The sequence below is a fragment of the Lathamus discolor genome, chromosome 1 (assembly GCF_037157495.1).
Source record: "Lathamus discolor isolate bLatDis1 chromosome 1, bLatDis1.hap1, whole genome shotgun sequence".
NCBI lineage: Eukaryota > Metazoa > Chordata > Aves > Psittaciformes > Psittacidae > Lathamus > Lathamus discolor.
Window position 1 is genome coordinate 28661754 of NC_088884.1, and position 22708 is coordinate 28684461.

At 45.5% G+C, this 22708-nt stretch overlaps 1 protein-coding gene across 1 annotated transcript in view; it reads left to right on the plus strand.

The window, feature by feature from the left end:
* The window catches only part of LAMB1 (laminin subunit beta 1), a 45043-nt gene extending 22598 nt beyond the window's left edge, over window positions 1-22445 (plus strand). Inside the window, exons 22-33 of the mRNA XM_065665844.1 lie at window positions 146-363; window positions 462-558; window positions 10908-11277; window positions 12960-13144; window positions 14364-14605; window positions 16601-16804; window positions 17181-17325; window positions 18056-18263; window positions 18463-18604; window positions 19406-19582; window positions 21009-21168; window positions 22003-22445. Coding sequence (XP_065521916.1) covers window positions 146-363; window positions 462-558; window positions 10908-11277; window positions 12960-13144; window positions 14364-14605; window positions 16601-16804; window positions 17181-17325; window positions 18056-18263; window positions 18463-18604; window positions 19406-19582; window positions 21009-21168; window positions 22003-22139 — 2285 coding nt within the window. The 3' untranslated portion in view covers window positions 22140-22445. The remainder of the gene's footprint in view (window positions 1-145; window positions 364-461; window positions 559-10907; window positions 11278-12959; window positions 13145-14363; window positions 14606-16600; window positions 16805-17180; window positions 17326-18055; window positions 18264-18462; window positions 18605-19405; window positions 19583-21008; window positions 21169-22002) is intronic.
* Window positions 22446-22708: the final 263 nt, after the last annotated feature.

Below are 22708 nucleotides of genomic sequence, written 5' to 3' on the forward strand. Positions count from 1 at the left end.
AGGGGAAAGGCTGGGCTGCTTGAACAAGAGGCTCTTCGCCTGCTTTGTGCTTGGGCAGAAGCTATAGAGATGGCCAGCCTGAGACATCGGGAGTATTCTGGTACTGACAGGCAGCGGCATCAGCTGCCATGTTCTTCCCTCACAGAGTGCGTCTGCAACTACCTGGGCACCGTGCGGGAGGACTGCGAGGGCTCAGAGAGCTGCCGGTGCGAGGCAGCCACAGGGCAGTGCCGGTGCCTCCCCAACGTGGTGGGGCAGACCTGCGACCGCTGTGCCCCACACACATGGAGGCTGGCCAGCGGCACCGGCTGCGAGCAGTGCGACTGCGACCCTGCGCGCTCCCTCGGGCCTGCCTGCAATGAGGTGAGGGGAGCGTGGAGCACGCTGACCACTTGGCCTTTGCTCTGGTGCCGGGCCGAACTGCTGAGGGGTCACGTCTCCTGTTTCATTGTCTTTGGCAGTTCTCGGGGCAGTGCCAGTGCATGCCAGGCTTTGGAGGTCGGACCTGCCGCGAGTGCCAGGAGCTTTTCTGGGGTGACCCAGGCGTGGAGTGCCGAGGTGAGTCCAACCCCAGTGCCTGCTCCCCTTGGAGATGATCCAGTGGGCTGTGGTCACCCTCTGTGTGCTGGGACGCTTCTGGGAGCAGCCCCTCCAGTGACCCCCGCCAGTGCCCACACAAGCCTTGGGAATGATGGAGAGGGCATGCCGGGGTCTGTCCCTGCAGTTTTGGTGTCTCTGGGGATGGAATCAGCAGGAGCCTGGCCTAGCGCTTGCCTGGTTTACATTATTTCTTGTAGGACTCTTATCTGAGGAGAGACTTCTTAGCTGGGCTGCTTGTGAGAGGATGAGAGGTGATGGTTTTAAACTTAAAGAGGGGAGATTCAGGCTGGATGTGAGGAGAAAATTCTTTACAACGAGGGTGGTAAAATATTGGCACAGGTTGTCCAGAGACATGGTAGATGCACCATGATCCTGATGCAACCCGATCTAGTTGAGGATGTCCCTGCTCATTGTGGGGGATTGGACTAGATGACCTTTGAAGGTCCCTTCCAACCCAAACTGTTCTATGATTCTATTCTGATTATGTAGAAACAAACACCCCTGTTTAGAAACTAGCTCTTCTTTAACTGTTATGTAGCAATCCTGTCAGGTAAGCCACTGTGGTAAGAAAACCATATTGCGAGTGCTCGGGTTGGAGAATTGATCTGGAAACCAGTTTCCTTTGCCTTTTGTTTGTACGTAGTGGAAGACCACTGTCTCCTCTTGTATCCTGTCAGGGAGACTGGGTCTGAAGAAGTAAGGTTTTTGGTTTAGTAGGCTTTCCTTACATTGTGGTTTAACCCCAACCAGCAACTCAGCCCCACACAGCCTCTTGTTTGCTCCCCACAGTGGGATAGGGAAGAGAATCAGAAGGGTAAAAGTGAGAAAACTCATGGGCTGAGATAACGGCAGTTTAACGGGTAAAGCAAGAGCTGCACAAGCAAAGCAAAACCAGGCATTCATTCACCACTTCCCATGGGCAGGCAGGTGTTCAGCCATCTCCAGGACAGCAGGGCTCCATCACATGTAACAGTTACTTGGGCAGACAAACACCATCACTAGAAATGTCCCCCCTTCTTTCTTCCCCACCTTTACACGCTGAGCATGACTCCACATGGTGTGGGATATCCCTGGGGCCAGTTGGGCTCAGCTGTCCCAGCTGTGTCACTCTCCAGCTCCCTGTGCACCCCCAGCCTGCTCGCTGGTGGGGTGCTTTGAGGAGCAGAAAGGGCCTTGGCTCTGTGTAAGCACTGTTCGGCATTAGCTAAAACACCCCTGGGTTATCAGCACTGTTTCCAGCATAAATCCAAACCATAGCCCCGTACTATGCTATGAAGCTACTATGAAGAAAATTAACTCTGCCCCAGCCAAAACCAGTGTCCCTTATATTCCAGAAGAAAATAAAGGAGCTAGCAGAGACCATGCAGTGGGTTAGCCATAGCTACGTGCCACAAAGCAGAGCACCATGAGGTCGCTTGTTTAGAAAACTGGATGCTCTCTGTCCTTTCATTATAAACAAGTCTGCTTATTAGCTGGAAAAGAAACTTCAAACACTGTCCAGACCAGAGCAAACTTGTAGCTCTGATCTGTTCAAATAGGAACCTTTGCCAGGAGGGTTTGCAATAGATTAAGGTATTTTTTCCTGCAGGGAGGAATGTGCTTGCTGTGGTCTTTAATAAATCGCTTACAATAGAGATACCTTAGAGGCCATTATCTAACCAGATAGGCAGGTCACAGCTACTTGGTTAATGCAGCAGATGAAAGGAGTGGGGAATTGTCCCAGTTTCTGAGTACATATTGGGTTTCTTTGGGTGAGGCAGCCTTTCGGGGAGGCTGTGTGTATTCTGGCATGGTGAGGGGCGCTGACCCTGCTGGCTCTGCAGCAGCAATTGTCTCTTGGTATCAGCTGTCTCCATCAGGGTTTATTGATGGAGACCATCTGCATACCTAATCATCAGGATTCTGCAGCATACCAGCATTTCTGGTCTCTCATGGAATTTCTGCTGGCTTTTGAGCATGTGAAAACCTTTTTTAATGTTTCTGAAAGACAGGGTATATTTTTCTGAGCCTGTTTTTTACTATGCAAGCTCTACACTTTCCTTCCAACCTGCCGCTTCTTCTGCCAGGAGACTCACTCGGATGGAAGTGCAGATTTTCCTTCAGGATTGCATCTGAGGCAGGTGGAGAGAGCTTGTGCCGAGCTGGTGCTGATCCATTGCACCCTGTGGCACAATGCTTCGGATGGGCTTCAAGTATGCTTTTGCTTGTGGCACATATCCAGCCCCATGGTGCTGTGTCGTGGAGTCAGTGCCTCCTGCCTTGTCTCTCATCCTTCCTCATCAGGGAGAGAAGCAACTGACTTCTCAGCCCTCATTTAGTCCCAGTGAGCGGAGGGGTGATGTTCAAGTTGGCAGATGTGCCGCTACCGCATGGGCAGGCAGCCACTCTGAGTGGTAAGCAGTTTGCAGGTGAACTGGAAAACTTCCATTTAAGGAGTTACAGAGCAATACCCATGGAATATAGGTTAAATGTGGCCCGTGGCCAAGGTGAAGCTAGAACTGAGATGGAGATTCATCACAAAGAAGTTGGCTCCAGTTGCAGGGGGACAGATGGACTCCTGGCCATGGCATTTGCTACCTGCCCTTGGCAGCATGCTTGTGCTGGCCCAAGCAGCCAGTACGGCCATGTTTTGTGCTGTGCTCAGGGAGAGAATACGAACTGATCTGGGTCAGAAGTAGAAGAGCTTTGAACTGGGTTAGTATGGAGAGTCTTCACTGTGAGCACCAGGCTGATAAGGCGGTGTGGATGTCAGTCCCAATGACTCCAGGGTGGGATTTTCCCCTGGCCAGAGCCCATGGTTTCTGCTCAGAGTTGGAAATTGCAGGGTGAATCACTCAAGAGGCAGTAATGGATGATCCCCTCACAAGAGGTCTTCAGGCTGTTGGCACTAAGAGACATGAGCTTCTGCTGAGAATTGGGGACTGTACTGCCCATGTTGCTGTGACAGCCTTAACAGATTTTTTAATTACAAAAGAAAAGATGAGGTCATGTGAACACAAGTGCCTGCAAATAACAGCTGTATGGAGATGTTCTAAATGGCCCATCTAGGGAGCCCCCTGGGTTTCCAGGTGCTTCCAGCAACACTGAGCTGTGGATGTGGTGCAGGGGTCCCAGTGCACTGTGCTGGAAACCAGGCTCCAGGGCATGCTTCCCTGCCATCCCATCCTCGTTGGTGGCAGTGACTATTGCTTGCTGCTGCCTGTGACTTGTGTTCTAGAAATCGTAAGATCAGAGATGGTGAAGCGGAACCCTGGGGAGGCAGGTTTTTGTGTCTGGTCTGGGTACTTTGATTTGCAGTCTGTGCTCCCTGTGGTGGAGAGAAAGTGTCACCACACTCTTCTCTGTGTGAGTCACTGAGACCGCACTGTTGGGGCAAGGTAAGGTGGGTGCCTACCTTTGGGGAGCATCTCAACCCCACAGGACTAGGTATGCCCCCACCACCCACAGATGTTCACTGGGAATTACACACCACAGTCTGTAGGACTGGGTCTTCAGAGACTGCTTGTCCTGTGCTTTAAAAAAGCACAAGGCTTACTCAGTTAATTTAACATAAAGTGTGAAACAAGCATAGAGGACAGGGGAAAGCGTGTCTCTCTTGGCCTCATCCAGGTCCCTAGGAGGATTACAGTCAGAGGAGCTATGTTGCGAGAATCACCTGCTCAGGGGAGCAGTGCCGGCCCCTTCTGGCTGTTGCTTCAGTTACGAGCTATATGCAGCTCTGCACAAGCCTGTACATGAACATGTGTGTGTGTATAAGAAGCCTTGCTAAGGTAGTAATTGGATTTCAAATTTCGTGAAACTCTAGTCTCCCAGGCGTTCTGCTGGAGCTTTTCCAAAGCCTGGCAACCAGAGTGCAGGACTCTGCATGCTCAGCTCTGTGCCAGCTTCAGCCCACAAAGCACATTTCTGGCAGGAGGCTCCAGGCTCCCAGGAAGCCTCAGAGGTACAGTGTGGTTCTACATGCAGCTCAGACAGTAGAATATCTACCCTATCTTGTACAGTAGATATCTGCAATATATGTGTTTCATATAATATAAAGGAGGTGGCAGTTTTACTGTCATTACTGTTTTAATGAATTGAACAAACAGAACAGAGCACAGTTAGTGAAAGGTACGGTGTGAGATTGAAAGTTAGGTTGTATTGCTATATCCCCTTTTCAAGAAACATACCTGTATCACTGTTTTTCTGTGTTGAACTTGAGTATCAAGCCCTGTTGTAAAAAAAAACAGAATTTAACTGAACTAAAATGAAAAAAGTCATGTTTTTATCCAATACTCATTGCAGACATTGCAGAAAGTTGATTTTCTCAGTTTTTCGTCTTTGTGATGTACCTGGTGCCAGAACATCTGTTTTGTGAAAATTACCCCATTGCCATTTAAGAATAGGCTTTGTAGTCTTAATTTAACACCTGGGTCTTAAGCTAGTCATGTAGGCTGCTTTTATAGATGTTTATGGTTTGGAGAGAAGGATTAGCAGATTTTTTTTTCCTTCTGTCATAAGTGTCTAAAGGAAGTTGGACAAATTCTACACTAAAGAAAATATGATTTTCACTTTGCGTTTCAGTATTTCAATTGACCTGTGGTCTTAAAATACTGTAATCTACACTGATAGTTCCCCCAACATTGCCCTTTTGGCAAGGTCTGCTAACATGTTACAGTGCGGCACAACTTTAGTAATTCTAGGCTGGGGTCTTAACACTCCTGCTGCAAATCGTAACACTGAGGAGTCAGCAATATGCTTATGGGGTAATCTGAATCAATAGCTGGTTATTCTGAAGAAATTTGCTAGCTCTGCAAAACTTCCCACCTTACAAATTGCTGGATGGTTTTCTCATCATAGTGCCTCGCTACCACTGGGAAACGGTGCCAGAAAATCATGTCTGAACAAACCCTTTGTTTTCTTTTCTGCGTAGGAGTTAAACATTTGATGCTTTCCATCTCCAATCTCAAGCTGTAAAGAAAATATTTCTGCAAAAATGACTCCTGTTCTAGGAGGACACTTGCTTGTTCCTAGCATCCTGCAATAAGGCATTAAACACTGACACTGATCTTCAACCAGCCCTTTCAGTATCCATTTTATCATCTCAGCTGTCATATCAGCTACTTGGGCACACCTTAGTTTAAATGAAGAGATATGCAAATATGCTACATATTAAATCACAGTCGTTTAAATGGAAGTCAGTTCTAAATACTTAAAATCAGAGGGAAAGGTAACAGAGCTGTCAGAGTAAGTGAAAGATAAAGTGGTTCATAGACAGTCATGAGCTTAAAGCAAACCATATGAGCTAGTAATTTACTTTAGAATTTCCCCCCTTAGGTCTCTCTAAGACTACATTCAATAACACGTATGAGTGTTACTTGTATCTTAAAGATCAGGAAAAATTACTAAAAGAGAAACGCATTGATCAAGGTGGTATAAAAGTTACCCATGGGTACTCTGTGTGTATACGCACATACTGCATATGCATTTACGAACAGATGCAGCTACAATCTTTTATACTCATAAACTGATAATCAGCAGAGCCTGACTGAATTTGGCTAATTTTCCTGTCAAAAAAGAGATTTATTTCACTTAAGTCGAAGTATGCCGCAGGAGAATGTCTGATTGAGTTAAACACTTGGTTAAAGAAAGCAACGCATCCAGTTCCAAAATGACATTTCAAACCAGACAACTATTGTTTAATTTAGTAAATGGTCCCTTGAAAGCCCTCAAATCTTTAGCCAACCATTTCAAAATACTTTTTTCCTTCACTGTATTTTCCATGGGAGGAACTGCAGTGTCCTGCTTTGCTTGCCCACGACAGATCTGGCCCCTGTCTAACACTGATCTTCAGAGTAAGCAGCCTGTCTGGGTTAACTTATAGACCTTCACCTCAGCCTTGCTCCACCCTTCTGTATGAAGGGAATCAACCGTTTGTCTTGAAGGCCATTTCCAATCCAAACTGGTTAAGGCATCTAAACCTCTTGCAGTGAACTCAATATCTCTGTGATTTTGCAGGGCAAAATGAGCCACTTTTCCCAGTTTCTAGTGTTGTAAGCGTAGGCAAGGCATTTAAAAGGGGCATGCAGGACTTTGTCTTTCCCTATACCACATTTACTGTGTTAAGTGGAATATAATGTCCTGGCTAGCTACTGAGTAATATCTGAAACACTTCTGCATCCTTAGATACGCCTCTCTCTGTGTTTCTTGAAAAAATTTGGATTAACCAGGTATATGCTAGAATTAGCTGTGATACAACACCTGAGTAGCTGTATCAGACTTAGGAGTGTACTGGTTGGAGCCAGAATCTCCAAAGCCAACTGATAATTTAAGATTCTGTTTGGGTTAGCCTGTTTGAGTACATCAGGAGCAAAACAGTCATAACAGCATCATTAGCACTGGACTGTGTAGGAGCTGACGTACATGGTGACCATAGGAATAGTTGGACGTCAGCAGAGAAGGTGTTAGAGGAGCAAGAACTCCATTGTGGCTAGAAGTGGTGCTGAGATACTCTGGCCAAAACAAGTGCTGGGCATGACTTGCTGGTCATGCTGGCATGGTGTTCACTTTTTTTCTACCAGGTGATAAGATTCAAGGCATCTCCCATTTTCACATCCCACTATCCAATGTCACATGAATGGTGGATGGATGTGTTACTCTTCCATGAGCTATTTGCCAGTCCTGTGCTCGCCTTATCCAGCCTGTGCCAGCTAGGAGGTCCTCCTTTCCTTTCATATGGATCCTGCCACTGTCACTGTGCTTTTGTCCCTTTTGGACAAAGTTGCTGGTTTTGTCAGTTCAGGACAAAGTTGCGCACTGAAATCTCACAGAGACTGAGGCTGGCTTAGTGTTGTAGGTGGCAGAGAGGTGAAGCCTGTGTACTGAGCTATTTGCCTAGTGGCCTACAGTGTTCAAGGAGCTCCTCACTACCTAGAAGGCCTTATATGGTCTTGGCCTGGGCTTGCTTACTTCCTCTTGAGAACTGGCTGCAACTCAAGTCAGTGGAAGGTTTGATCCCCACTATGCTATAAAGGGAAGATGGTCTCTGCAATGACCTTGGACATGCTCCTTGCTGGGATGTAAAGTAGCCTGGAGGTGGTGGTGTCCGGGGCCCAGGAAATGGGACTTGACCACTAGAGGTGTGGCAGATGTTGGAAGTCCTATTCCACGCTACCTTGAAGGGCATTTTCTGTGGGTTTCTGGCTTAATTTCGTCATTAATGCAGTGTCCAGAAATTTGGTATCAGCTTCTGGTAGAAGTACTTAGAGACTGACTCTAGCAAGGAACAGAGATGGTTTCAGTCATCTCTGGTGGAAGTGCTTGGCTACAGTCATCTAAACTTCAGAAAAGATCCCATATAACCAAACACTGGCATGTGTGTGTCACTTGTGAGATGAAAGGTTTGCTCACAGTATGTGAAATGTAAGAGGGGCAGTGATGCTTTTGTGAGAGTTAAAAAATGTTTCAGTAAGTGCCACAACAAGGAATTGTCCAAGAGCTGTAGCTAGAGCGACCATACCACCAACCTAGGGAAATGCCTCCAAAATTTGTGAAATGGGAAGAAAATAAAGTCGACTGGAATCTTCTTATCCCAGTACTGAGGGAGGCTGTTTATTGTTTTCCTTTAAATTATGTGATTTTACTTAAAGATAAAGTTGTCTTGTTCTAGTTTTTAGTTTGAAAGCTGGTGTGGCTCTGTGCATGGTTAATGACTTGGGAAGAGCATGAGGGGAAAAAAGCAAGTGTGAAACCAGCACTTTTGAAGGCTATTTTACATGTTGGGTTCACACTACTGAGGTAATGCAGGGCCAGCATTGCCTGCTTCTGGGCTTATCAGAGAATTCTAAAATGGAGAAATAACGCACATTCTAGCTGCCTTGTATAATTTTCTCTTGGGCCTCACAAAGCTTATTTGTAGGGTTTGTAGAATTCTAGAAATTTGATGATTCTTCCAACTGTTGTGCTGTGCTTAGAATAAATGGCTTTTTTGCTCTTTATCATCTCGCAGCAGGCAGCTGTGGAGTTTGGGTTTTCACTTTGCGCATGAGTTAGTACTTAAATTCTCCTCTCCCCTTCCCCAGTATTTTCTGGCTTCAGAGATTTTGGAATCCACATTACGATGTAAATGCTACTAAAGCCATGTCATCTGCCTTTCCTGAACATGCAGGTATTCAGGAGTAGAATTACCAACATGCTGGGGTGGGGTTTTTTCCCTTTAAGCTTTGTAAATCCTCAAGTAAATATAGCGATCTGATTTGCCAGCAGCAAGAATTCATGTAACTTGATCAGATCTCTGAATCTTTGAGAAAAACCACATGCCATTTAGCCTCTTTCTGTGCAGAGGAATTTGGACAATTCATCATTATACTGAGGGCCTTATTAGTTGACAGAAGGGTTAACTGACCTTCAAACAGGAATTCAACAGTTTGCCTGCAGGGAACATATTCCATGGTGAGTTGACTACTTAAGCACTTTCGATGTAAAGTAAAAACACTCTCTTGTGTCAGGGTATAATTCAAAGAACAAAGGACCATTTTGCTCAATTGTGCAGGCAGCAGAAGTTATTTTTGTCTCTTGCCTATCATATTCACATTGTACAAGAAAGTCATTTTGTTGAGGAGCGATTTGTTCTGCTGAGGCTCTTTGTGTGATTTTTGAACTGAAGACCACCACTGTGTTTTGGCATTGAAGCAAACAATGCATGATCTTGAAAACGGCTTTGTGTTTTGCCCTTTTTTCAAGGGGGCATGTGCTTGGGGTGTGTGAATTGATTTATGGGCCTTTTTGAGCCATTAACCTCCTTCAGGGATGCCTGGTAAATGGATGTGTAAGTAAAAGCTTTTACCAGGTATCACAGTCCTCTCCCTGTTGAAGGAATGTGTGCGTGGCATGCTTGGGGTGTACTCTGCCATGACTGTAGGTAGATAACCTGTATATTTTCAAGGCCTCTCTTTTTGTTCCTTGCTGCCATTCCTTTATTAAAAGCTTTGCAGGTTGGTAGTTTCCTCCGGCGCTGATGCCTGCGGAATTAAGGCGGAGGAGAGGTGAAGTATAGCACCACTGCTTGGAAACACTTCTGATAGCGTTGTTGTGTACAAATTTTGTCTGTCCTTTTAGAAATGACTGTGCATCAGTAAATTAATTAACTTACCTTCCTGGTGGGTTAGTGCCAAAGAAGTGCATCTTTATCCTAGAAGTGTGTTAAAAAAGGGTGGTGCCCAAACCCTATCACTCCAATTTGGCAACCACCTGGAGCCCCAAGGTCTTACCTGACTAGCATATATAAAGATAGGTAGGTGCTCACAGTTACAGAAATAAGGTAAGAATGAACGTCCATTTCAGGAAGGTGTGAATAGTAACTCCTGAGATGGTGCTCAAAGTGCGAAGCAGATAAAAATACCTGTTTCATTGTCTTCATTCCCACTTGAGGGTGACAGTGTGTGGACTCTTGGTCATTAGCATCTTCTCCCTCAGACAGGGCTGCCTATGGCCACATTCTTTGTTCTATTCTACCTTTCACTGCCTGATTTTTTTGTTCTTGTTTTCTGCATACCCAAAACATCAGCCCAGCGCCAGGCTCCTCGATGCACATCCTGAGCCAGGCCCTGTACCTCTGCACAGAAGATCTCTTATGGGCCGTTACGCCATAAATTTCTCGTGTTCTTCTTTTCACATTCTTTGAAGCAACCTCAACTTTTAGCACTCACAGTGTCTTGTAGTAGGGAGCTCTGCCTCTTAACTAAGTGCCACATAATCAACTATGTCCTTTTATTGAGCTGTTTGTGGAGGTGCCTGAGAAGGTGGTTGGGTTTTGATCTGCTGTATTCTTCAGTTCACCCCTACTCCTGTGCTGGAGGAGACTGTTAATGGTTGTTCCATGTTCACTTTTCCCATTTCGTTCATGTTTTACTCTTTAAACCCTGTTCTATGTGTCTGCCTATCATTTCTTTTCCTGTCTGGAAAGCCTTGCTCTACTTACTCTTCTCTGTAGGTGTGAAATTGATATTGTCTTCAGTTGCTGTCCAGTTGATATCCAAACATTGCAAGAAGTGTTCATCCTTGCTCCATACTGTGCTTGTTTCTGAGACGTGCAAATCCTCGTCTCCCCTAGAGTTCTTTCCCTATCTGTCTCCCCTTTCACACTCAGTCCTGCTTCCCTATACCCAAGCAGGCACATCCATAATTAGCTTTTTATAATCCAAATACAGACCCCTTCTATACTCATTTCACCACTTCATTGTAATGAAGTTTATTTTCTCCCTGCCACTGTCCCTGTCCCTGTCCTTTCCCTCACCACAGCCTTCACATGTGCCTTTTTCTCCTCCCAGCGTGTGATTGCAACCCTCGTGGCATCCAGACCCCGCAATGCGACCGTGCCACTGGGCAGTGCATCTGCAATGAAGGGGTGGAAGGGCCACGCTGTGACAAGTGCTCCCGGGGCTACTCGGGCTTCTTCCCTGACTGCGTGCCGTGCCACCAGTGCTTCGCCCTCTGGGACATGATCATCAGCGAGCTGTCTAATAGGACCCAGCAGTTCCTGGACAGGGCTAATGCCCTCAAAATCACTGGAGTCACTGGCCCATACCAGCAGACGCTCAGCACCCTAGAGGAGAAGCTCAGTGAAATTAAAACCATCATTGCTCAAAATCCAGCTGCTGAGCCCCTGAAAAACATTGGGAATCTCTTTGAGGAAGCAGAGTGAGTACAGTCACAATTACATGGATAAGTCTGGTGTGGGAAGAGTGGGAGTGAGTGCCAGTGAGCTGGGTTTTACTTGAGTGACTGGTGGCCCCATGCTGGGCTGAGGACACCCAGCTCTGCTCCTCCAGCTGTGGCTCCTAGTGCTGGTGGAGCACCTTGCCATGCTCTGTGCCAGCAGTGAGCACCCGTCCTACGAGCAAAAACCTGGCCAGGAAGGTAGGAGCGGTGCGGCTGCCATGCTCTGAGCAGGGGTTGTCCTGCTCCGCTGTGCACCAGGCAGCTAATTACCACTGAGGCACTCATGCTTGCCTTGCACTCCCCTGGGGCAAAGGACAAACACTGCTATTATGTGAGAGAATGAAGAGGGGAGAGATTAAATTCCTGGATTTCCGAGTGTAGCTGATGAGTTGGAAACTTGGTCTCCTTTTGCACTCTGAGCGTGTGTGTGTGGGAAGTACCAGCTTTATAACAAGAATTGTTTCCATTTTTCTCAGGATAGGAGCCTTGTATTTTGTTTTAGGGCAAGACATACAAAAGATGGCAGTTTGTGCTTTTGGAGATAGGGCAGTTTAACATCAAGCAGGATTACAGTTGCTTTCTAGTCCTGTGTGCAACCACTCGAACTTGCTTGTGCATTGTAAAGGGGACTGCACAAAGCAAAGGGGTGAGGATTAAAGCACAAATGTCTCAATTAGGAATAGCTTGTGCCCTGCAGCTCCCTCTCTCCAGCTGGAGAGCTGGGGATTGCTGCTGCATTTGGGCTCTGTGTGCTGAGGGAGGTCAGAACAGCTGAAAAGCTGCTTTTCCTTAATGTACATATATATATGTACCTGTCTTGCTCCTCTCTAGCTGTATAGAAGTAGTACTGGCCTTTAGAGGACTCTCGGAAAACAGCAGGATTTTGGGCTTTTAAGAGAGCTGTAAATTGATCTCAGAGCTTAAAAACTGCCTGATTCTTTCAGAATGAGGAGACAGTGGGTTTGGTGGGATCACCATGGATGGGAGTAGCTTCCTATATCCACTTGTGCTCTGCAGCAGCACTGATGTGTAACATACACTTGCTTTTCCTTTTAGGGTTATCCCACTAGCTAAGACTGCTCTGTAGCTCACTGAGGCCATGCTGAATGCTGAAGGCGGGAGGTTTCCCTTCATAGCCCTAGAGAAACGGCTGAAGAGGAGGGATCTTTATAGATGAGTTAAAAGAATCCATTGTATTAAAACTAAGGCTTCCCCCCTCCGGCTTGCTGAAGTTCCAATCTGTCCCATGAGCTCGTAGTAATCAAAACTGCATTTGTTGCTGTGTGGGATGGGAAGAAAATTATGTATGGATCATAGTAGGCAACCCTGACCTATGCAGTTGCCACGATACGAGAGCATTACAGCAGCCCTCTGGAATCTGCCTTCAGTTAATCTTACACAAAGCATCTGTTTTCTGAGCAGTTTGGTGCTTGGAGTTTATAAACTGCTGTAAATTAAAAAGTAGTTTTGTATGATAAAGGAAACAAAACAGTATTCTAGGTAGGCGTGCTGTTACAAATCACAGCTCCACCAAGGCAGGACAGGTCCCGCTGTGGGAGAAGCTCCACATGGCTCTAACCACTGCTCTTCAGTGACGTGAAACACTGAGGCTTACAACCCTTCCATCTCCCACTGTTGAGTCCTGTGCCTCTGTTTTACAGAAAGCTGACAGCAGATGTTACAGTTAAGATAGCTGACATAGAAGAAAACCTGTCAGCCTTAGCAGTGAAGAGCAACAGCACAGACACTGACCTGAGCACACTGGAAACAGATGCCAAAAACCTAGACCATGTTGTGAAAGAACTTGCAGAACAGCTAGAGTTCATCAAGATCTCTGATGTTCGGGGTAAGTGTCACAGGGAGGGGGAGAAAGCAGTGGGGTTGCTAAAGATGTAGTTAGTGCATGGTTTTAAATACGAGGTTAATCTTCTAGCTTGTAATAAAGCACAGTTCCTAGGAGCGCGGCTTCTTTCTGTGCATTAGCAGAGTTGCTGATGCAGCAGGAATTTTATTTTGCCCCCTCACCCCCTCTCCCTCTGCACCTTGCAAATGGGCTCAAGTTATTGGGGTACAGAATTGTCTTAAAGCCTCTTCATTAATATATTTTAGATGAGACACAACAGCAGAGTGCAACAGATTGCAAGATACACCTGAACATCTCCCTTGCTCTCTGTCCTCTGTTAAATTCTGTTTCTGGTTGAAACCAGCAAACCTGGGTCTTTATGGCTAAGAGCACACCATAAGGGCCTCTTCGGAGCCACCCAAGCCTCATGTGCCCATTGGCACACTGAAATGTGCCAAGAATCAAAATTTGCTGGAGAAGGAGGAATGTCACCAAATTCCTTGGAATTTTGAAAGCTGACTTCACTCCAGCTTGACACGAAGGATTATTTTTTCTTTCATTTCCTGCTTTGCAGGAAGTCTGAGATTGTTAAATTCCGTGTTCACTGGAAACAGAGAGAGGCAAGTAGGATGTAGAACAGGGGAGTCCCTGCTTGTGGCACTCTGCAGAGGAAAGCTGCCCAAGGTGTAGAGTGTGGCCACTCCCATGAGATCCCTCACACCTACTCAAGGCCTCTCCAAGAGTTATCCAAAACTAACAGATCCATAAATCAGCATCTTTCATCAAGCGGTTGTTTTTTGGGAGAGCTCTGACCAGCTTCCAAGCAGTGACTCCATAAGCCAGACATCCCAGGGCAAGCAATAACAACTCATGGGATAACTGAATCCTTAGAACACAGACTGTTGCCCTATAAACCTCAGAGGCTGGATCTCCTTTTGCCCTCAGGGTAAGCAGAATTCAGTCACTAGAGTCAGAGAAAGGCTTAACCTCAAAATCCAGCAAACGCTGCCAACCAAGAAAGAAAATTAACTCCCTTTTTTTTCCCCACAGTAGGGCAGATGCTGTCATCCTTGCAGTAGCACTGAGTGCAGCCACAGAGGCTGGCATATCAGTTACATTGATACTCATATCACTAACCCTGATGTCATCTGCCAACCACCATAATGCGAGTTACTTCGGGTTACTTAAAAGATTTCTGAGCAGTTCCATTTGATTTCTGCAGGAGCCTTGGACAGTATCACAAAGTATTTCCAGATGTCCCTGGAGGCAGAGGAGAGGGTCAATGCCTCTACTGTTCACCCCAACAGTGCCGTAGAGCTGTCAGCGCGGACGCGGCAGGAAGTGGAAGACTTAATCAATGAGAAGGAGGCCCAGTTCAAGGCTAAACAAGAGGAGCAGTCGCGCCTGCTGGATGAGCTCGCAGGCAAGCTGCAGAGCCTGGATCTCTCTGAAGTGGCTGAGAAGGTACATGGCTGAGAATTGCTGTTATAAAACCTCTAGCAAAACTAAAGTTGGGTTTGTGAAGAAGCGATGGGCAGGAAGGAAGTGTTTATGGCTCAAGAGGGTGAGATGCACAGTCTGTTAATGAGAAATGCATGTTTCTTGGGTGACGGGGTATTTTGTGGGCTAGAACAGGGGTGTTTAATTGGTGGGCTCCGAGACCTACTGGCTTTCAGCTCTTCATGCTGGTCTTCTCCTACGCTTCTGCCCCAACAGAGCACCCATCTTTACAACAGTGAGTCTGCTGGACTGAGAGCCATCTCTTCAAGCCTGTCCTCAGTCCACGTGCTTGCTTCCTCTAGGCTCCTCTCTCCCTTCTTGCAGTTCCACAGGGTACACATTATGCCTGTGCAGCACTCAGGCAGTGCAGCTGCTTGCGCCAACAGGCTGCCCTCCTCAGCATTGCCATGGTCCCATCCTTGTGCTTGGGACAAAGCAGAACTTAGAGGGAGCTGGAGTCAAAAGGGCATTTTCTCTGTTGAAGCTGCCTGCTCATCTGTAAACATAATCAAGGGTGGCTATTTCTTGGGAGAGGCTGGGTGTTCCCTCAGCTTTACTTTGAAGTCATCCAGCTGCATTGAGAGAACAATCCCTGGTGAAGGCAGGCAGCAGGGGACTGCTCATTAACTCCCCTTGGCCTGCCAGGCCTGTGTCAGAGGATGAGTTCTGCACATGCTGAATTGTCCCATGTCCTTTATTACTACTGTCATCCCCCTGACTCCCCCAGCTCTCCTCTTCTCTGGAGGGTTTAAAAAAGACATCTTTTTGTTTAGCTTCCCTGCCCCTACATTCCTGCCCGACTGTTCTGGAGGACTGAAAATCTTGGGTAGATGTTTATCAGGGCCATAAACACGGAGTTGCTCCGAGGTGTAATCCCAGGACACAAAAAAAAAAAAGAAATGGGTTTTGCTTTCTAGTTCCTGCTGGGTTGCATGCCAAGCAGGTAAGAGGGACTCATTTACACTTCAAGGGAGACAGCTGCAGCTCGCTTGGCACAGCCTCTAGGTTTTCCCAGAGAGGTTTTTTGGCAGCAAAATATGTGACTATCATTTGGCAAAGGGGGATGAGGAGGGGAGAACCTCACAAGAATGAGAAACCTTCCAATTTTGTCTTTGGCTAAACCAACTCCTGAGTGATTTCATTGCCAAGCAATTGACCCAAGAGTGGATAATTCTCAGTACAATATTGCTGACTGAAATAGTTTTGCTTTTTTATTTAAACAAAAAAGGTCTACCCTAAAATTTTCTATGGGAACACGTCCTTGACAGTAATTCACAAATTGGAAGGTGTTCTGGAAAGATGGAATCAGAGGAAACATTTGGTGGACAGGAATGGGACAGCACTTTAAGGGAGATGGAAAAAAGTTTTCTGTTCAGCTTGGAGCATTTTAGCTTCTATTTTGCTTCTAGGGCATTAGAGCAAAGGAAAATACACTTCTTTGCACCAAATACTTTGTTCCTTAAAAAATAGCTTCTTGGGATGGCCAGTTTTTCTTCGAACAGTCATGAAGACTGATTGCAAACAAAAGAAGGCATGCACACAGTAGTAGCTTCCACCTTGAAACCAAAGCTTAAAGGTAAAACTCTCCAGTGAAATAAGATGTACAGGACAAGTAGATGATAAAGGCAGAGCAAGGCTTCCCTCATAAACCTCCAGCTGCTTCAGCATCAGAGAGCTACCTATTTGGGTTAAAGTAGGAAGGTGCGGGGGGGGGGGGGGCACAGAAGAAAGATTCAAGCCATGGTGCCTACCACCATGGTGCCTACCAACCTGCTGCAGGAGCCACCTCCAGCTTGCAGCTCTACCTCAGCTTCTTTCCCTGTGGTACTTGGGATACTGCTGCAAGGGGCAGAATCAGCATCATGTTTCTGTCACAGTAAGGCACTGTCCTGCTTCTTCCCCCTCACAGCTCAGCTATGGAAATAAAGCAGTGACCATTTCCCTTGTTTGTCCCTGCAGACGTGTGGCACTCCCCTGGGAGCCTCTTGTGCTGAGTCCGAGTGTGGTGGTTTAAGCTGTCGGACAGCTGAAGGCAAGAAGAAGTGTGGAGGACCTGGCTGCGATGGGCTGGTGACTGTAGCTCACAACGCCTGGCAGAAAGCCATGGACTTTGACAGAGACATCCTCAGTGCATTAGCAGAAGTTGAGCAACTCTCCAGAATGGTAACATGCCAAACCAATTGTTAGATATTGAAAAAAACCACTCATAACACAAGTTTCGACACTAATTGACAAAGTATGTGCCTGGCTTACCTCAAAATCCTGCTTTTCAGTTGCATAACTTCATCTTGCTTGTAAAGATCCTCAGAAAGGGAGCTTGCTCAAGTGAAGCCCCATGGATAACTCTAAGCATTAGCCTGAGTTGTTTAAACTAGCATTGGTGGTATGGCTCTTGGCCAGCTTTTAAAAGTGTTCTGGGAGTTTTATGAGAAAAAGCATTTCTCATTAATTACTAGTACCTCTGCCTCCAGCTGATGTTTTGTTTTAAAACGCGCGTTAAAGCTTAAGCAAGTATGCAGTCCTATTTTTCTCTTTTTAGGTTTCTGAAGCAAAACAGAGAGCTGACGAAGCAAAGCAGAATGCACAAGCAGTTTTGCTCAAAACCAATGCTACAAAAGAGCAAGTGGACAGAAGCAATGAAGATCTGAGAAATCTTATTAAACAGATTAGAGACTTCCTTATGCGTAAAAACCTTATATTTAAATTAATTCTGGGTTTATAAGAACTATCTTTAGCTCTGAATCATCCTCTAAGGGGTAATGCAATAGTTGTGTCTCCTCTTGCACTTCAGCCAGCCTTAGCGTGTATGATGAAATCTGGAAACGAGAGAAAACCAAGACAATAGGAAAGTGAGAGCAAACTGTGACATGTTCTTGTGCTCGGTTCAGCTGAGGCTGTTGTACTGCTGCAGTTTGCCAAGTGTGTTCGTAAGTTCTGGCTTGAAAGATAAAGTACTATTAAAGGGGAGGAAAGTCAGGAACTGTGAGTTTATCTCCCCGTAAGAAGGCAGGTAAAGGTTAAATGAGGGCCTTGTTCGCTTGCAAGCGGCAGCATGGCAGACCCATTCCTTCCCTGTTTACACAAGGCTGAGTATACTGTTAAGCACAAATACATTTATGTGCAGCTGTTGGCTTCCTTTCCTGAGGGCTCACGCCTCCCCCCAGCCCCAGCATGGTGCAGCTAATCACTGAGATCTTGAAATGGCTTCCAAGAGAGCTTATGCCAGCTGGGCCTCTCCTGAGAGGGAAGTTTCACCCTAAGGAAGCAGTTTTCATACCTTGGTTTTCCATAAGTCTGGGGGAACAAGTTTTCCTACAGTTTTCCTTCTTAAAGGAGCAGCTGGACAAGAATTTGGATGCTGAGACCTGACAGAGGGAAGCTTTTACATCTTTGTCCTTTGTGTCCCTCCACTAGAAGACAGCGCTGACCTGGATAGCATCGAGGCAGTGGCTAATGAAGTGCTGAACATGGAGATGCCAAGCACTCCCCAGCAGCTGCGAGCCCTGACAGAAGATATTCGTGAGCGTGTAGAAAGCCTTTCTGATGTTGAGGTCATTCTGCAGCAGAGTGCTGGAGACATTGCCAGAGCAGAAATGCTGCTGGAGGAAGCTAAAAAAGCGAGGTATGCAACCCTGCTCCCCAAGAGCTTGAACCAGACTTCCATTTCATTGTATCAGAAAACACAGAGTTTAACTTTCCCTGATGCAGATTCTCATTCCTTCACTAAGGGGCAACAATGGCCTTTTGCAGTGTATGCCTAGTTCTTTATCCGGTTCCAAAGTTAAAGCATTTTTAGCATTAACACAGGTTTTGCTCCACAGCAATGGTGCAACAGATGTTAAAGTCACTGCGGACATGGTGAAAGCAGCACTGGAAGAAGCAGAAAAAGCTCAAAATGCAGCTGAAAAAGCCATCAAACAAGCTGATGAAGATATTAAAGGAACTCAAGACCTGCTGACCTCGGTATGTTCTTTATGAGTATTTAAGATGTAGAAACAATATCAACTCTGCTACTTAGAAAGTGATGGAAGCCTGTCTAGGGAAGGCTCCCAGGCACTGCAAATCAAAGACTGCACTTAAAATGAATGTAAACCATTCCTGCCTTCAGGTGAGCTTTTTGAGGTAGTGTGACAGATGCCAGGGGACCTTTTGCTCTTAAGAAAAACAAAAGCAAACCAAAACCAAACAAAAAGGCTTTTCTGCACTAGTGACTTTAAACAAGCAGGACTGTAGCCCTCTAACGCAGGTGGGCCAGGACCCCTGGCAAGCCCTACCTGTCAGCCACACTGGTAGTGTATTGATGTAGCCACTCGTCAGTGTCCCCTACCACTGCAGCACGAGACAAAAATGAATGCTGGATTCAAGTAGTAATTGCTGTATTCTTGTCAGATACTGTATTTTCAGACTTCATCTCAAAGCCCTCATGAGGCTATAGTGCCTACACCCGTGAAGCTTGGCCAGCTTGGAAGATACACAGCTTCACAAGTCCATTATTACATGATGGAAAGTGGAACTTCAGATGGAAGTCTGAAGTTTTGACTGGATTAGGCAACGCTTGCAGATGTAATGCAGTCCCATGTGTACCCTCTCTTCAAACTGTGGGCTCTTTCACCCTAACTGCACTTGGCCATTTGCAGCAAAACTGAAATGCTGGTTTTTGTATCGGGCCTATGGACACAAACTATTTGATCAGGGCTTGTCTAGAAAGTTAAGTGAATGTTCAGCGTCTTTTGGAAATGTAACTCTCATCCCTCTTTCTATTAGATTGCATCTGAAAATGCAGCATCTGAAGAAACACTGAACAATGCTACCTTACGTCTGTTTGAGCTGGAGAGGAGTGTTGAGGACCTTAAGCAAAAGGCTGTTACAAATTCAAAGAATGTGGACAACATAGAAGAAAAAATTGTTACTGCAAAACAAAATGCTGAAGAAGTTAAACAGGTGAGAGGCTCAGGAAAGATGCTAAAGGAAAGCCAACAAAACTCTCACCCCAGTTTGGAGAAAGGAACATGAGTGAATACATAGGATCCATTTCATTTATTGTTCAAGTACATGGCAGGGTGGAGGAGGCACTTAACCCACTTGCCAAAGATAACTGCTTTATACTTTGGTACCAGATACAGAGAAAAAAAAAGCACTCAAAGTTTTGAGGTGCTCAGATAGCTGTAGGAAACCTGTCACGCTGCCATGCTGTCAGCCATTCACAGATTCGTTTCTGTTCTCAGTTTCACTATCTGCCACAGGACAACTGCTCATCTTCTTCCCCTGGTATAGAGTATTTATGGTTCTATGACAATGACAGATTCAGGACAGTCTGGAATTGGGCATATACAGAATCAAGCAACAAAGAAAAAACATTAGCTCAATATAAGCCCAAAGTAATTTCTAACCACCAGAGATGCACAGTTTGCTCTGTGAGCACACGGCACTGCTCACAATGTCAGCTACGTACCTTTGTAATAGCAAAAGAATGCCCATTAACAAAACAGTTGACAGATCTGCCACAGGAAGTTTCATCACTCCCATCTGTTGTCTCTGGTTAGCCCACCAGTCTCCAGAGAGGCATCTTCTGCCAGGAGAGATGTATTACCCATCAAATCAATTATTTGCAAACACTAAGTAGTATTTCAGGTGGCTGTCCAGTAAACACAAGAGATTCCCAGCACTGCTGCAGCTTAGCTCGCTTCTTTGTTGAATTCGGTTATAGAAGTCATAGGACTTCTTAATCTTAACCTCACAAAGCACAGCTGAGAAACCAGCTTCATGACTTCTCCAGCAACTTCACCTATACAATCCAGGCAGCTGTTCTCACTACTGAAAGGGTAACAAGGGTATTTATTTCTCCCCAAGTGCAAGCATTCCACCAGAAGCAGTGCCAGTACTTCATCAGGTGCAGCTTTCCAGATGTACTGGGGCCATGTCTTCTATTAGTTACAGAACTAACTGAATCCTGTAAATCCTTGCCAACTGTCAGTATTAAAGCCATAAAACAACCACATATCTGCAAAAGGGCAGCTCAGCTGCTGAAATCTTCACCCCAACTCTTAAAGTCTTGAATATTACGTACAGAATCACAGAATCACAGAATCCCAAGGGTTGGAAGGGACCTAAAAAGATCATCTAGTCCAACCCCCCTGCAAGAGCAGGGTAACCTACAGTACATCACACAGGAACTTGTCCAGGCGGGCCTTGAATATCTCCAGTGTAGGAGACTCCGTACGAGCTATCCCAGCATTGTTTCTGCTTTTAAGTGAGCTAATTTTGCAGTCTGTCCTCACTTGGCACTAGCAGGGATAGAGGAAATGCAAACCCCAGCTGTATTGTCTTTTGAACGAGCTCCATCTTGTGCTTCAATCTGGAACAACAGGTCCTCGACACCGAGCTGAACGACAAGTATAAAACGGTGGAAGATCTCATTGCCAAGAAGACAGAAGAGTCGGCTGACGCTAGGAGGAAAGCCACCATGTTGCAAGATGAAGCTAAAGCCTTGTTGGCTCAAGCAAACAGCAAGCTCCAGCTGCTCAAAGGTGAGGCTGGTCTGAGGGGCAAGTGGTCAGCTTAGAATATGAAGCAGCTTAATGTTGTTATACCAGCTATTCATCAGCAGGGGAGGGAGTGGAAGTTAATTCTTTGTTACTGAGCTTTGATCTGCTTTCCTTATTCTTACGGACATAGAAATTATTGATTCGAAAGACTAAAAAAATTGAAAGCTAGCCAGTGAGGCACAAACTTCTGGTATGAACACCAATCACTGCTTCAAGAACCACTGCAGGGAAGGAACATAACTACAATGCTTAGGACAAGGACTAACCCATTCAAGTAAGATGCCCATCTTCAAACAGTGCTCCCCACCCCACCCCGGAAAGCTGTTATAACAAAAGGCGATCAGAATACATTAGTTCCAGGTTACAGCTTAATTTAACATTCATTATTGTTGGTTAAAGTTGATTAAGCCAGGAGGGAGCAATCTGCCCATAGCTGCCAGGGAACGGGCTATGTTTTCCTTGGTTTTGCCAGGCCAGGAACTCAGTTCTTCCATTTATTTGCTCCTGCACACTGAATAGAATTAACCATAACATTTCACTGTTTGTAAAAGCCACCACAGGCCAGAGAATGACAGTTCTTTTCAACATGAACCAAAGTATACTTTTGGATTTCTACTTAATGGGCAATTACTTCCTTGTCGCTTTATATTCCAACGTTAAGGAAAAAATTCCAGCCTTTGCTTTTCTTAAAATTCCTAATCAGATTCTCTTCTGCAATAAAAACGAATAGTAACTTATCCTTAACCATAATGATTTGCATTTCACTGTATTAAACCACTGCTGATTAAGCTGGTTTTCCCCTTCCTTTTCTGACAGACTTGGAACATACATATGAAAACAATCAAAGAGTTCTGGAAGACAAAGCCAAGCAGTTGGTGGAGCTGGAGGAGACAGTCCGCTCCCTCTTACAGACAATCAGCCAGAAGGTGGCCGTTTACAGCACTTGCTTGTAAATGGGAGCAGGAAGTGCTTGTGTTCAGGATGGAGTCTACAAGTATTACACTTGTTCTTTTTGACATGAGATTGAGACCTGATAAAGTGAACAGGTTTTATATTGACTTTGAAGTCACAGAACCAAAGACAAGTAACTTTTTGATGTTGAAAATAAACAACACTTTTGTATCACTGTATGTACCTAGTATGAATCATTAAGTTCCTTCGTATTTTCAGTAGCTGCAATGGTACCTCGGTTAATCCTTTAGCAAGTCTTGTTTTTAAGCTGCTTAGAGATCTAATTAATAAAATCTTGGCTCCAACTATGTACTTCTACATAAGGGTTCCAGTTACTATGAAACGTGGATGGTCACTCACTAAAATTACAAGGGAATGAAGAAACACCATCCTTGTGTGGTTAGCTGGCATTTATGTCATGGTAACTCAAAAAGGATTATTTACCTTCTGCAGGATACCCATTTAGGTTTGACATTAGTTTCATGTCACTGATTATGAAACACTTGCTACGTGGACAAAGGGCAGCACTGAAGATGTGAATGTCATTTACACTGGAAGCACCAAATTTATG